Below are 14530 nucleotides of genomic sequence, written 5' to 3'. Positions count from 1 at the left end.
CCCCCCCCCCCCCCCCCCCCGTTAGGAGCACCAGCCGCTCGAGGGGCTGCTTCTGATCAGAGCCCTGTTCCCTGGCTGTGCTGTTGGGGGGACAGGCTGCATGTTGCTGCCGTCGCGAGGCTGCCGTGCTGAGTCATCAGAAACAGTGAATTTGGGGTTTTCCTGGAGGTTTCCAGTGTCTCACCCCAAGGACGAAAGCAGGCCCCTGGCCTCAGAACCAGGCTGAACTTTGGCTGCTCTCAGTTCCTGACCAGGAATGCTGTCCCAGGCCCCTCAGCCCCTCCTGCCTGTGGGGCCTGTGCTCGGAGCCCCGTGCGTTACCTGATCTAATCCCCCCTATGGTCAGAGGAGGACGAGTTAGTTGTTTTTGGAATTTTACAGATGAAGACATTGTAACTCGGGAGTTAAGAACTTCAGGTCGCAGTGAGCGGCTGGCGCCGGGCGTCGAATCCAGGCCCATCTTATTTAAGAGCCCGTGTTCTTTCTGAGTGCTTAAGTGTGGGGAGAGGCTTGGAACGCCGTGACTCCAGGCACACAGACAGCCCCGAAGCGCACTTGAACCTGGGGGGCCTGGCGGCCAGACTGTTTATCCAGCCAAGCCGACCTTCAGCCTTTGGCATGCCCACAGTGCTAACTGTGTATCTTAAAGCCCTGTGATGGGGGCCTGGTTCTGGCCTGAGTGGAGGTAGCCTCTTGGGGAGCCTGGCTGCGGACCTGCATTCGGTCCAGGAGGCTTGGCAGGACCGGGAACAGCCGAGTTCCTCTCTGATGACCTACTCAGCGGGCTTCTTACCCGGGGGCTGGGGAGGGCTGCCGTCCCTCCTTGTGGCACATCGGTCACTCTGTCCTTTTCTTTGTTCTCTCCCTGTCCCTGCTACTTCTCTGTAACCTGCAGTCTAGACAGCACATGGCTAAATCCCAGCTTGGTTGGAGGGTTGCGAGCATGTTTTTGCAAGGGAAGCTAGCCAGGAGCAGGCTGTCAGGACGGGAGCTTGGTGGGCCCTTCTCTAGAGGAGTGTCTCTGGGTTACTTTCCGGGGCTTGACTGCACTCTGGGCTTGACTGCACTCTGGGCTGTATTTGAGGTGGCCTGTGGGTAGTGGGTGAAGAACGAGAAGGAGCCCAGGGACAAGGAGGCTTGCCCAGAATCACCCGGAGAGGAAATGGTAGCTCAGGGGCTTCGACCCAAGCTTCCCAGGCTCGTAGGCCATTGTTGTCACATGGTCTTCCTACATCTCTTCATCTTTATTCCTAAAAGATGAGAAATAGGGGCGCCTGGGTGGCTCAGTCAGTTGAGTGTCTGCCTTCAGCTCAGGTCATGCCCAGGGTCCTGGGATCGAGCCTGGCATCAGGCTCCCTGTTCAGCAGGGAGTCTGCCTCTCCCCCTGGCTTGTGCTCTCTCTCTTGCTCACTCTCTCAAATAAATAATATCTTAAAAGTAAATAAAAGATGAGAAATAGAACCTTCATTTCTTCTGGGGGCAGCGGAAGAAGTGGAAAAAGCGTTTTGAAGAGGCATGACTGTGAAATAGGGTACAGGTTAAACTGCTGTTGGAGAGACCCAACAATCCGTTGGCTTAACTCAGATATCAGCTAGTTTATGTAGGAAATACAGTCCAAGGCCATCCTGAACGTTCGGCTTTCATCTCTGAACTCAAGGTGGTTGCTCCAGCTCCTGCTATCACATCTACATTCCATTCCTCAGGAAGGGGGAAAAGGACAAAGGTTTCATAGACCCTATACATTTCTGCCTCAGGCGGGGCTGGAAAATGGGATCTTAAACTGGGGGGCCCTGAATTCAGCTAGAACTAGACCATTCTGTTACTAAAGGAAGAGCTCCGGTGAGCAGTGTCTGCTACACGTGGCCGCGTCCACCAAGGGGCATCCACTGGGCGGTGGGAGACAACATAGCATGCGGTGGAGAGCTAGGCTCGATCTAGTCCAGCGACGTCATTTCGGAGAAGCATTTAAGACCTACAGGGCGGACGTGGTGTGTAGCATTCCGTAGGCTGGTGGTGGAGTAGCAGCCAGCAGAGTTTCCTGAAGTGTCACGGTTAATGTTTTTGGCCTGCGGGCCTGTGGTCTCTGTCGTAACAGCTGAACTCTGTGGCTGTAGGCAAGAGAGGCCCAGAAGGTACGGAGGAGTGTGGCCGTATCCCAGGAAAACTCTTGTTTATGGAACAGGTGATGGGCCAGCTGCAGCGTGCCAGCCCCTGTTGTGGAGAGTAAATGAGGTTCCTGGAGAAGGGGGGCCCAGCACGAGCACCCCGTGAGCAGCAGCTGCAGGTGTCATGGCTGTTCCTAGCTGTCCTTGTCGCGGAAGGGCATCTAGCCGGCAGGCGGCAGCCCCCGAGTCTCTGTTCTTCTCGCCACGCTGCCGGGCTCCCCTCCTCTCTCTTGCCCCGATCTGAGCCACTTTAGAGCTCAGACTTCGTGACTTCTTTTTTTTTTTTTTTTTTTTAAGATTTTATTTATTTATTTTACGAGGGAGAGTACGAGAGCATGAGCAGGGCGGGAGAGGGAGAGGGAGAAGCAGGCTCCGCACAGAGCAGGGTGCCGGACGTGGGGCTCGATCCCAGGACCCTGGGATCATAACTTGAGCCGCAGGCAGACGCTTCATGGACTGAGCCACCCGGGTGCCCCTGGATTTCGTGACTTCTTTTGCTTTATTTATCTGTGGTGCACCTCTCTGTGCCAGGTGTTACGTGGGCGAGCGTATTGGATGGGTACAGAAATGGGGGGGACCTGACGCCCCTACCCTCGGGTTGCTGTGCTGACGCCCTGAGGACATGCTGGGAATTTAAATGACCCCAGGCTGAGAAGTCCCAGGTCGAGTCGGGGAGCCTGCCCCCCGACCCCGTGATCCCGAGCTCACCCCGCTCTTCCCACAGGTTACGACTTCGCCGCCGTCCTGGAGTGGTTCGCAGAGCGGGTCGACCGCATCATCCTGCTGTTCGACGCCCACAAGCTGGACATCTCTGACGAGTTCTCGGAGGTCATCAAGGCCCTCAAGAACCACGAGGACAAGATCCGCGTGGTGCTGAACAAAGCCGACCAGATCGAGACCCAGCAGCTAATGCGGGTCTACGGGGCTCTCATGTGGTCCCTGGGCAAGATCATCAACACCCCCGAGGTGGTCAGGGTGTACATCGGCTCCTTCTGGTCCCACCCGCTCCTCATCCCTGACAACCGCAAGCTGTTTGAGGCGGAGGAGCAGGACCTCTTCAAAGACATCCAGTCTCTGCCCCGAAACGCCGCCCTCAGGAAGCTCAATGACCTGATCAAGCGGGCACGGCTGGCCAAGGTAGACGGGGGCGGGGCAGGGCCCGCTGCTGGGGGGGGCCCCAGGATTGATCTGCCATGGCTTTTGGGGTGCCTGAGACCCATCCCCGCAGACCCACAGCCACACCTGCGTTGCCCTGTGTTGAACGGGTCCTCTCTGCACCCATGGGTGCGGCCCTTTCTCAACGGAGTCTTCTTGATGCACGCAGACATCAAGCGGGAAGGGAGCACTGGGCCAAGGGGTGGCCTGGGAAGTGGGGAGCAGTAGGGGGTGCAGCTCCAGTCCTCATCGGCTTCCCCTCCCTGGCCTGCTGAGCACTCCACACGTGCGGGGTGCTGGGGACACAGTGGGGACTGACACGCACAGTCCCTGCCCTTCCAGCGCACACCGGTCGTACCGGGAAAGCGGACCGTGTAAAGGAAAGTCAGGCACGGTTTATTTGTTGTGTCGTGGGACGCCGCAGAAGCAGGCGACTGGAGGCTGCGGGTGGGCGCTGCCGCGTAAGCCAGGACAGGAGGGAGCTAGTGGAGAGATGGGGCCCAGGCCTGTGGGCCGAGGGAGAACCCTGGGTGGCCTCAGCCCGCACAGGTCTCGTAAAGCACCCCGCCCCTCTGTGGAGGCACAGGGCCCGCTGGCACCTGGTGGCGGTGTCTGGATTGCCCGCGAGCTCGCGAGCTCTTGAGCTCGGAGTCTCAGCGCCTGGCCCTGTACTTCAGGGAGACCTGGCGTGGCTGGGCCGGGAGAGAAGGCTGATGCCGCCAGCGGGCCCCTCAGACACGGAGGGGCAGAACACGTGCCCTGACTTAGCGCGGCTGCACGTCGTGAGCCCGCCTGGAGAATTCCACAGGCCACCTCCGTGCGCACCTGCCGGTCACGGATCCGGGGGGCTCGGAGCTCGGCTTCCGCCCGAGCCCGTCGCCGATGCTGCCAGCGGGGACCCCATGCATCACCGCCTCTCTGACGAAGTGGCCGCAAACGGCAGGGGTGTTCACACCTGCCTCGGGGCTCTGGGGGTTAGGGCTGGGCGGAGGCAGTCCTGTGGCCCGCGAAACTCTCACCCCAGGCTCCCGCGTATAAAGGGCTGAGGAACGGCGCTTCCTGTCCGGGTGGCAGGCCCCCTCCGGGGAGAGCCAAGAGGAGCCCCGGCCCGTGCTCCTGCCTCCAGGGAACCAGGGGCCCTTGTGTAGCTCCGGCTTCTGAGAGGCCGCGGTGGGCCCCACACAGTGGCTCAGGCTACCCCGCGCCATCTCGAGGTCTGAAGTCAGGTAGCGTTTTGGTGCTCACTGTCTTGAGTAAAAAGAGCTGACCTTTCATCTTCTGCCACCAGTCTGCGGCTCCACGCTAGTTACCCAAAGTGCTCTTGGAGCATATTGGAGCGTGCTAGAAACGCAGGCTCTCAGGCCCCACCTCACACACCTGAACCGTCTGGAGATCTGCATGCACAGTGAAGTTTCAGACTCCTGCTCTGGGGGATACAGGGCCGCACGGTTTTCCACAGCTCTCACTTCTGGAACCTTCCCAATGAGGGGAGCTGGTTCTGCAGAGGGAACCTGTGAGAGAACCCGCATCACTGCCTCCTGGCCTCCAGGCTGCAGGGAAGGGCAGCGCTGCTCCCTCCTTGTCCAGCACCCTGCCCCCCGCCCCGGCAGGGCTGCCTGTGCCCTCGCACAGCCTCCTTCCAGGACAGAACAGAGGGCGGGCTCTCCGTTCATCTACAGAAATGGTGTGTAATCGCCTGGCCTATGGACACCCTGAGTCACCAGGCCTTGAAAACCCGGGGGCCTCCGATCTTGTCCCGCACCTGTGGATTCCAGACTGTTTCCTTTTCCTGGAGTGAGTGGCTCTCTGTGCCAACCTGCACGGGCCGTGCTGGGCAGAGCGGTGGCTCCCACGCTCTGTGACAGGCCTGCTTCCCTTGGGCGTTCTCAGCCGGGCTCCCAGCCTGGGGCAGGCAGGGTCAGGCCAGTGGGGGGGTTTGATGGGGTAGAGCTGGCCGTGGGGGAAGGGGAGGCTGGCTGGCTGCAGCCCTTCACGCCCGGACCTTACTTGGCAAGGCAGAGGGATCCGAGGGCCCGTGGCCTTGGAGGGTGTCCAGCGTTACCAGCCTACTGTGGGGAAACAAGGGTGTGCCGCCTTCGTTGGCAAATGTCGAAGTAAGGTACTGAGCTTAGATAAACTTCAAAACATCTGCGCGAAGCCTCATGTGGTTTTCCTAATCCTTCCTCATTCTGAGCTGTCCGGGTGATAAACTGAGCTGAGCTCCGGCCGTGCTGGAGTTGTGTGAGCTCGACCTCAGCGGCCACCGGTGCGCGCGTGCTGCAGGAGGGGAAGCTGGGGGTGCTCCTGGCGCCCCGGAGAAAACGAGCCCTGGGCTGCTTCGGGCAGCCCCCGGGGACGGTCCCAGCCTTCTGGGGCAGCCTGGCGCAGGCCCCCCCTGAGATGGGGCCCCGGAAGCACCTGACGGCCGCCCTTGCCTGTTCTCCAGGTCCACGCCTACATCATCAGCTCCCTCAAGAAGGAGATGCCCAACGTGTTCGGGAAAGAGAGCAAAAAGAAGGAGCTGGTGAACAACTTGGGCGAGATCTACCAGAAGATCGAGCGGGAGCATCAGATCTCCCCCGGGGACTTCCCGAGCCTCCGCAAGATGCAGGTATGGCTGTCCCGCTCGCCCTCCCTGGGCCGGGGCCTCCCCGCTGGGAGCCCCCGAGTTCAGCAGCCGCACCCCACCCCAGGCCGTGACACCGCAGAGGGGAATGTGGTGACTCACCTGAGCGCTCGGGGACGGGCGGGGCGCAGGCCCTCCGGCACCGTCCTGGCCCCTCCAGGGAGGGGACCTCTGCTTCACAGACCCGGGGAGCCCAGGCTGAGGGCAAGCCAGGGTGGGGTCGTGACCTGGGGCCGGCTCTGTGGCGTGGGAGCCCCTGCTCCGGCCGCTCCGCCTGGGGTCCTAGCGGACCTGACCCGGCCCTTCCCCCCTCCCTGCCCACTGCAGGAGCTCCTGCAGACTCAGGACTTCAGCAAGTTCCAGGCCTTGAAGCCCAAGCTGCTGGACACCGTGGACGACATGCTGGCCAACGACATCGCCCGGCTCATGGTGATGGTGCGCCAGGAGGAGTCCCTGATGCCCTCCCAGGCTGTGAAGGGCGGCGCCTTCGACGGCACCATGAACGGGCCCTTTGGGCACGGCTACGGCGAGGGGGCCGGCGAGGGCATCGACGACGTGGAGTGGGTGGTGGGCAAGGACAAGCCCACCTACGATGAGATCTTCTACACGCTGTCGCCCGTCAACGGCAAGATCACGGGCGCCAACGCCAAGAAGGAGATGGTGAAGTCCAAGCTGCCCAACACGGTGCTGGGGAAGATCTGGAAGCTGGCCGATGTGGACAAGGACGGGCTGCTGGATGACGAGGAGTTCGCACTGGCCAATCACCTCATCAAGGTCAAGCTGGAGGGCCACGAGCTGCCCGCCGACCTGCCCCCACACCTGATCCCGCCCTCCAAGCGGAGGCACGAGTGACGGCCCTGACCGCCTGGCCCCGGGCCACTGGGGGGAGGGGAGGGGCCATAAAGATGGAGCAGTGTCTCCTCGGAAGGAAAATCACCATCTTTCTTTTCAGGCTGTTCCCGGGCCCAGCAGGGAGGCGGGTGATACTTGTATGTGAATGATGGAATTTTGTGCACAAGAACTATGGATATTTTTAATATATAACGTTAGAGGCAGCGTTCTTTCTTGCCTCCTCCGTCTGACAGCCCCATACACACGAGCCCTGTCCTTCCCCGTCCTTGCCTCCGGCTCTGCCCACCGTGGCTCGCCGCCCCCTTCCCCGGCAGCTGTGGGGACCCCGGGGCCGTGTGTAGACAGGAACCTCAGGATTCCAGTTTGTTTCTAAGCTGACTGCTGCTTCACTGGGCCAGTGGCTCTGTCCCTGTCCGGCTCTGCCCCCTCCCATGCTCCTGGATTAAGCCACTTTTGGTGCCTTCTGCCTTGCCCTCCCCGGTGGCCCCCTATGCACGGGCTCTGCTCTTTGCTCTCACATCCCACCCACCCCCCCAGCTTGACAGTCACAGAAGCCAGCCCAACTCCCTTTTTTATGAGGTCCAGGGGATGAGGGATGCGAGAACGTCTCCCAGAAAAACATAACAAGCTAGTTTTGTTCTGTAAAGTGACACCTTTCATACTTGACCGAAGTTTCCAGTAACTTCCCCACCTCTTGTTCAGAAGCTGTAATTTTTGTCTCCTTTCCCACACTCCAGCGAGGGCCAGCTCCACCCGGGAGCTGTTGGATGAGCAGAGTGCACCCTGTCAGGGACCCCACAGTTTGTGTTTCCTGCTTCTCTCCCTTTCCCTTTCTTGGAACATTCTGGTGTACCTCCTCCCCCACCTGGGATGGGTGGTGGGCCTTCATGAGTCTGGCGTGGCTTGGTGCTGCAGCCCGGGCTTAGCGTCCAGACAGCAGAGAGCCGGGACAACCCTGTCCCTTCCCTCTTTATACCTCCATTCATTCCCCACGGGAGCTCTCTCGTCCCATCGGGCAGAGGAGAGCAGCGGGTGTCTTGGATGCCCTTAGAATCACCTTCCTCCAGGCTGAGGAAGGAGGGACTGGAGGCAGCGAGCAGCCAGGGCAGGCCGCCTCACCATCAGCTTTGCCTTGGCCGGGCTCTCCCGGCCCAGCCTCGGGGGCCGGGGTGCTCTTCGCTCACTGGCTCCTTGCTGGAGCCCCTGGCAGCGGGGGCAAGCTTCCCACCAGGCACTGCCAGGGTGGGTCTCAGGGACCCCTCCGTCGGACCTCTTCCCCCAGCCCTCCAGTGCTGCTCTCTGGGCCCCGCGGGGTCTGAGTTCCTGCAGCTGGCCTCAGCCCACCCCTGCGAGGGGCCCTGGCTCACCCACACTTGCTTGTGGGAGGAAAAAGCAACCGAAGACAACTTTTTTTTCTTGCATTAAAAAAAAAAAAAGTTTAATTGTGCTGCGGCTGGCTTTTGGTGCGTAGTTGTGTCTTCCAGGGGCCCAGGCCCACACAGCGCCTGCTGGGACACCGGCAGAGCGTCCAGAGGGCCGGGGTGCGGCAGCGTCCCTGCCCCGTGACTCTCAGCTCGGCGGCAGCTGCTGCCTCCTATTTATTAACAGAGTGAGGCTTGCAGTGGGGCTGCCGACCACCCCCAATCCTCGTGCCAGTCTGGGCTGAGCGAGGAGTAGTTTATCTGTGGTGGGGGAATGGGGTGAAGTCAGGATGACTGAGACTAGGCTGGCCCCCCAGGGGCTGGGGGAGAAGGCACCCGAATTCTACCACCTTCACAGCTTCACCTCCAACCTGGGCCCCTCCCCAGCCTTGGGCAGCCGGGGGCACCACGGGGCGCTCGGCACTGGGAGGGGTCAAGCAGACAAGGGTTTACTGTGCTCCACGCTCGCCCCAGGGTGGCTCGGAGACAGGCCGAGCGGACACACCAGCGACACAAACGACAAAAATGCAATTAGGAAGGGCGGGGCCCGCCAGGGTCGGGGACTGTTGGTACCAGCGGAGGGAACGTGACAAATCAGAAGCCGATGCGCCCTGGGACATAGAACACTCGAGGCGCGGTAGGGGTGGAGGCCGGGCCAGGCCGGCACGTGTGTGGCAAAAGGCAGGACACAACAGGTGCCCGTGGCTTTTGATGGCCAGTGGCCGAGCCAGCGGGGGCTCGCCTGTCCTCCTATTACCACTCAGAAGGTTTGCCTTGACCTTCAAGACCTGGGAGGTCACTTTTTCCCATTTCACAGCCAGGAACCGGAGACTGGGGAGAGCTGGGAGACTCAAACCCAGTCTGCCCGAGTCCAGGGCACGAGCGCTCGAAAGCAGCCTTTACAAAGGAAAAGCTCACGGGGCGCCTGGGTGTTCAGTGGGTTGAGTGTCTGCCTTCGGCTCAGGTCATGATCTCAGGGTCCAGGGACGGAGCCCCACATCGGGCTCCCGCTCAGCCGGGAGCCTGTTCCTCCCTCTGCCTGCCGCTCCCCCTGCTCCTGCTCTCTGACAAAATCTTAAAGGGGAAAAAAAAAAAAAAAGGAAAAGCTCCCTGTGCCCCCAAAGTCTGCACTAAAGACTCAGGTTTGAGACCCCCACACGGAAGGTCCAACACAGTCACTCCAGCCCAGGGCCTTAAAGGCTCGGGGCAGCCCTCAACTTCCAGGGGTCACCTCAAGAGGAGGAGTGTGCTTGTTCAAGCTGTTAGAGAAAGAAAACGTAACTCGGAGTTCTCATGGAAGGTGGGTGAGAGGCCCTGTCCCAGGAAATGGCTGCCCATCTGAGGCTGGGAGGAGAGGCCCTAGCAGGTGTCTGCCCCCTGCTGCTTCGGAGCTCATGCCCCCTGTCTGTGTTTTATATTTGGGGGGGTGTCTCCTCCCAGCCTGAGGTTCAAGTGTGGCCACCCTCCTGAGGGCCAGCCCCCCCTCCGTTTCTCCTCCCCCCCCCCCATGGCCAGAANCCTGGGCAAAAGACCCCTCTTCAGAGACTAGTCAGGGGCTCAGGGGGCTGTTCGTACCCGGCCCCCAGAGCTCTGGAAATGGGGTGTATTTGGGGCCATCTGCCCATGTGGCACCTCAAAGTCCAGCACCCGGGGGGACACTGGGGCTCACCCCCTGTATAGCTCCCCGCTCGGCAGCTCTGTTTTGCGTTTTTTTGTTTTTTGTTTTAAAGATTTTATTTATTTATTTGACAGAGACAGCCAGCGAGAGAGGGAACACAGGCAGGCGGAGTGGAAGAGGAAGAAGCAGACTCTCAGCAGAGGAGCCCGATGTGGGGCTCGATCCCAGGACCCCGGGATCGTGCCCTGAGCTGAAGGTGGCCGCTTAACGACTGAGCCACCCAGGCCCTGTTTGTTTGTTTCTTTTTAAGATTATTTATTCATTTGAGAGAGAGCACAAGCAGGGGGAGCGGCAGGGCAGGCAGAGGGAGAAGCAGAGTCGCCCACTGAGCAGGGAGCCTGATGCAGGGCTCCGTCCCTGGACCCTGAGATCATGACCTGAGCCGAAGGCAGACGGTTCACCGACTGAGCCCCCCCCCCCCCAATACCCTGGCAGCTCTGTTTACACACTGACGTTCCTCGTTCCTCGTGAGAACTTAGCAGAATCAACATTCCTTCAACTCCTTAGTAAACAAAAGAGTAAACCCTGACTCCAACCCAGTGTCCTGTTCTTATCTCAAACGGGTTGGTCACAGGACTTGCTCAAAGCCACCGGGTCATGATAGGATTAGGACACCCAGCCACCACTCCTGCCCCTCTGAGATCAAACCACCCCGGCTGAGAAAGTACACAGAAGGCCTGCCTCAGTCCAGGCGGGCCGGAGTTCGCATCCCAGCTCGGCCACTTGGTAGGACTCAGCCTCTCCCTTCCCGAGGCTGTTTCTTCATGCACCAAATGCAGGGACCCCAGCTTCACAGACGCAGGGCCCCTGGGGTGCCCGCTCCGGTGGCCCCCCGAGGTGGCTCGGGGGGTGGGAAGGGTGGGTGCAGGGAGCTCTGCACCGCACCCAACTCCCAGAACAAAGCAGGCAGGACCCACCCTTCCCTGAAGCAGCTCGCAGACTGGCTGGCGCCCATAGGCCAGAGGGGTGGTGGCCAAGGGGGCGCAGGGCCCGGCTTCCTGTGCACCCGGAGGCATTGCTAATTACAAAACCACGCGGGGCTGCAGCCGCTGTGTGGAGCGTGGGAGCCCCTATAGCGTGCTGGAGCAGCACAGAGAGGGTTTTTGGAAGAAAAACCAGGATGATGAAATCACCATCTGTCCAGCCATTTGGAGCTTCGGACTTTACAAAGGACACACCCCTGGTGTGCTGGGAGGGCGGGGGAGGGGGCACGCGGGGCTGCCAAGAGTAGCTCGGGGAGTGGGGGCCTTCAACCCCACCATCTCTATCAGCCTCTCCCCGAAAAGCCACCCCAATAGACACTAAAATAAAACCCGAGTGCCTGAGCAGCGGGACGCAGCGGCCCCCCCACCTCCCCCAACCACACGCACTTTTCCTAGACAGACAAGCTCCAGCAACCGTTGGTGGCCAGACTGTGGACCAATTGCCCCTCACGCCTGAGCTGGGCAGTTCTCCCTTGTGCACAGAGACAGTGGCCCAGGGAGAGAGGAAGTGACTTGCCTAAGGCCACATGCCCGGTCAACAGTAGGCCGGTCTGTATGACGCCGCGGCCAGCCTCTCGGTTTTCCCCTGGCTCTCTGGGGCGGGAGTGGGTCACCACTTCTGGTGTAGCCAAGGGTAAGGGCAGTCTGGCGGTCTAGTTAGCCCCACAGGACCCTGTGCAGAGAGCGGCTTCCCGGGCACGGCTGGGACGGGCTCAGCCTCAGCCCCTGGGGCTGCGTCTCGCTGGACCCCGGGGGGACGGGGAGCCACAGACCAGGCTGGGGAGGCCTAAGATGTGGCTGTGGGTGCAAGAGACACTGGTGCCTGTCTTGCTTCTGGTCCCCTCGCCGACCCAGGGGGCTATGCCCTGGTTATGGGAGAAGCTAGGTTCCCTGTCACTTACTCGGGGCCCCCTTATCTGGGCCGGGCTCTCTCCCGCGCTAGGCCTGGGTCTCACCATCTAAGGCCCTTGGCAGAAGGTCTGTGTCCAGTCCACTGTGGTTTGGCCTTTCCTCACCCCCGTCCCCAGCATCTGGGCACGACATGCTGCCCTCCCGCTGCCAGCCCCTCCCGCTGCCAGCGTCAGGAGGCAAGCTGGCACCGCCCACCTCCCCAGCCTCCAGGTATTAATCTACCAAGGGAGGGAAATAATAACCCCCTCCTGGTGAGGATAACAGATCTGCAGTCACTTTGAAATGCTCAGAAGTACCGCAGGGATGGAATGTAAGGTGTTATCCCGGCGATCTGCTCGTCACAGGGCCGGGGGAGAGATAGCGCCGGCACCTCAGCACCAAAGGGACTCAGAGGGGGGAAGAGGTGGGGGGGGGAACAGGTGCCCCTGCACATGGGTGGGCCTCACACAAGCAGTGACCGAGAAGGCAGCGGGGAAGAGGGAGGTAGTGGGGGTCTCCTGCTCGCTCACCCACCCAGCACCGACGGGGCTGGGCCAGGATCCTCGCCCCACGCAGGGCTCCCTGGGGCAAGGACCTGTGGCCTTGGCGACAGTCTGGCTCACGCAAGCTCCGAGAACAGATCAATTGAGGCAAAGCAGTGCTGCGTGCAAGAACTTTCTGCTGTCAGGGCTGGAGCACAGGCGGCTTGTGGAGGCTGGAGCAGGAGTTCAGGCACCGACTGAGTCCTGAGGGGCTTTCTGATCTTGGAGCCACAGGGGAGCCCAACCCCCTTTTACAGACAAGGAAACTGAGGCCTGGAACAAGGATGTGACCAAAAAAAAATACAGGACCAAATAGAATCAAGTACTGGATGGGCAGGGAGTGCCAAGCGCCAGTCCCAGCAAGGCCCAAGCAGACCTCAGCAGGACTCCGTTTTTGCTGCCCGTGACTCAGTTTCCCCTCAGCTGTCCTATGTGGGGATGGAATCTTTTTTTCTTTTTAAGATTTTTAATTTTCTTCTTTTTTCTTTTAAGATTTTATTTATTTATTTGAGAGAGAGACAGAGACAGAGAAAGCAAGAGCAGCGGTAGGGGCAGAAGGAGAAGCAGGCTCACCGCTGAGCAGGCAGCCCGAGGTGGGGCTCCATCCCGGGACCCTGGGATCATGACCTGAGCTGAAGGCAGACGCTTAAGCAACTGAGCCACCCAGGTACCCCAAGATTTTTTTTTTCTTTTCTTTTTTTTCTTTTAAGATTTTATTTATTTATTCGACAGAGGGAGCACAAGCAGGGGGAGCAACAGGCAGAGGGAGAAGTAGAAGCAGGCTCCCCGCTGAGCAGGACCCTGGGATCACGACCTGAGCCCAAGGCAGACGCTTAACGCTTAACGACTGAGCCACTTAAGTAATCTCTACACCCTGGGGCTTGAATTTACAACCCCAAGATCAGGAGTTCCAGGTGCCCCTATTGTGATGGTTTTCATAGGGACCCCCCCCCAAAAGGCAGGAATTCCAGGCATTCAGGTCACCAAAAGGTGGGCTGAGCCACCCAGGCACCCCTGTGGGGATGGAGTCTTGTGGGCAAGAGGACAGCCTTGTCTGAGACCAGCATTCATAGAGGCTAGGGACTTGCCACATGTGGCCTTTGGAGGGATCCAGGACCCAAAGGCCTCACTGGTTGGCCCGTGACTGCTGGCCCCTGGGGGCTGTGGTGGGCTGGGGGCACGGAATCAGGGTGTCCAAGAGGGGCAGCGAGGAATGGCCCATCTTCCCACCCAGGACACCTTGCCTACCCTCTAGTTTCTTAGGAGATGGGCACTTGGGCTTGTCCTGAGCACCTGGCCCTCCTGTGGTCTCTGGCGCCCCCCGGTGGTCTGTAGTGGGGGGAATCTTCCTGTGGGCCCCACCCCAGCCCTCCCGCCCTATTAGGAGGACCCAGAGCGCTTCAGGTGAGAGCTCCCAAACTCCTGCCCCCACTCCTGCTAGGAGTGAGTGAGACAGCCTGGCTCCATCTCCCCATTTCGCAGACGGTGGCACAGGGCAGCCCCAGGGCTGGTCTCAGAGGACAGCAAATGGGAGACCTGACAGTTCCCTGTGTGCTGCCAGGGAGGCTCAGTTCAGCTCCGCAGACATTCACAGAGTGCCTCCTCCGTCGACGCTGGCAATGACCCTGTCGGACTCAAGGAGATCCTCGTCTGCGGGGGCAGGCAAATGCCCCAAAGATCTTTTAATGGAAGAATTTGTTGTTTAGAGCCACTAAAATGCCCCACCCTTTGTTCCCTCCTCTTGGACAGACCCACAGTCCCATGGCGTCTAGTCCAACCCAGCTGCAGACAGCTGGGCAGAAATCAGAAATGCCACTGGACAGAATCAGTCCCTCCCCTCTCCCACCTCCTCTAGCCCAGCGTCCACCTCTCCTTGGCCCTTATGTTCCAGGCCGGCTACAGGCCTTGCTCCCGCCTAGTCTTGAAAAGCCTGTGGTGGAGTTGCCAGCCCAGCCCCACTCCAGGGTCTAGCTGCGGGGCCTCCTCACCCTCAGCCTCTCCATTCAGAACTTCGTCCTTCTCAAGCCTCAGTGTGTCCATCTGCCAAATGGGTGTAACCATCCCTGCCTCACCCACCTGTCTCCCAGGTCGGCTGTAACGATACAAATAAAACGAAATCAGAAACTAGAGAGGTCCTCCCCGGCTGTTGGGGGTGGGGGGTGTGCCAAGCGCGACGGGCATCCCGGGGAGAGAGGGACTACAACTCCCATCCGGCTC

The 14530-nt window shown here is 60.2% G+C and overlaps 1 protein-coding gene across 1 annotated transcript in view; it reads left to right on the top strand.

The window, feature by feature from the left end:
• EHD1 (EH domain containing 1) overlaps positions 1 to 7001 on the top strand; it is a 19787-nt gene extending 12786 nt beyond the window's left edge. The window contains exons 3-5 of the mRNA XM_040639334.1: positions 2890 to 3302; positions 5767 to 5931; positions 6274 to 7001. Coding sequence (XP_040495268.1) covers positions 2890 to 3302; positions 5767 to 5931; positions 6274 to 6798 — 1103 coding nt within the window. The 3' untranslated portion in view covers positions 6799 to 7001. The remainder of the gene's footprint in view (positions 1 to 2889; positions 3303 to 5766; positions 5932 to 6273) is intronic.
• Positions 7002 to 14530: the final 7529 nt, after the last annotated feature.

Source organism: Ursus maritimus, unplaced genomic scaffold, assembly GCF_017311325.1.
Source record: "Ursus maritimus isolate PB19 unplaced genomic scaffold, ASM1731132v1 scaffold_23, whole genome shotgun sequence".
In the NCBI taxonomy this organism is placed as follows: domain Eukaryota; kingdom Metazoa; phylum Chordata; class Mammalia; order Carnivora; family Ursidae; genus Ursus; species Ursus maritimus.
The sequence above is the reverse complement of the archived record's forward strand: the minus strand, read 5'-3'. Positions and strand labels throughout refer to the sequence as shown.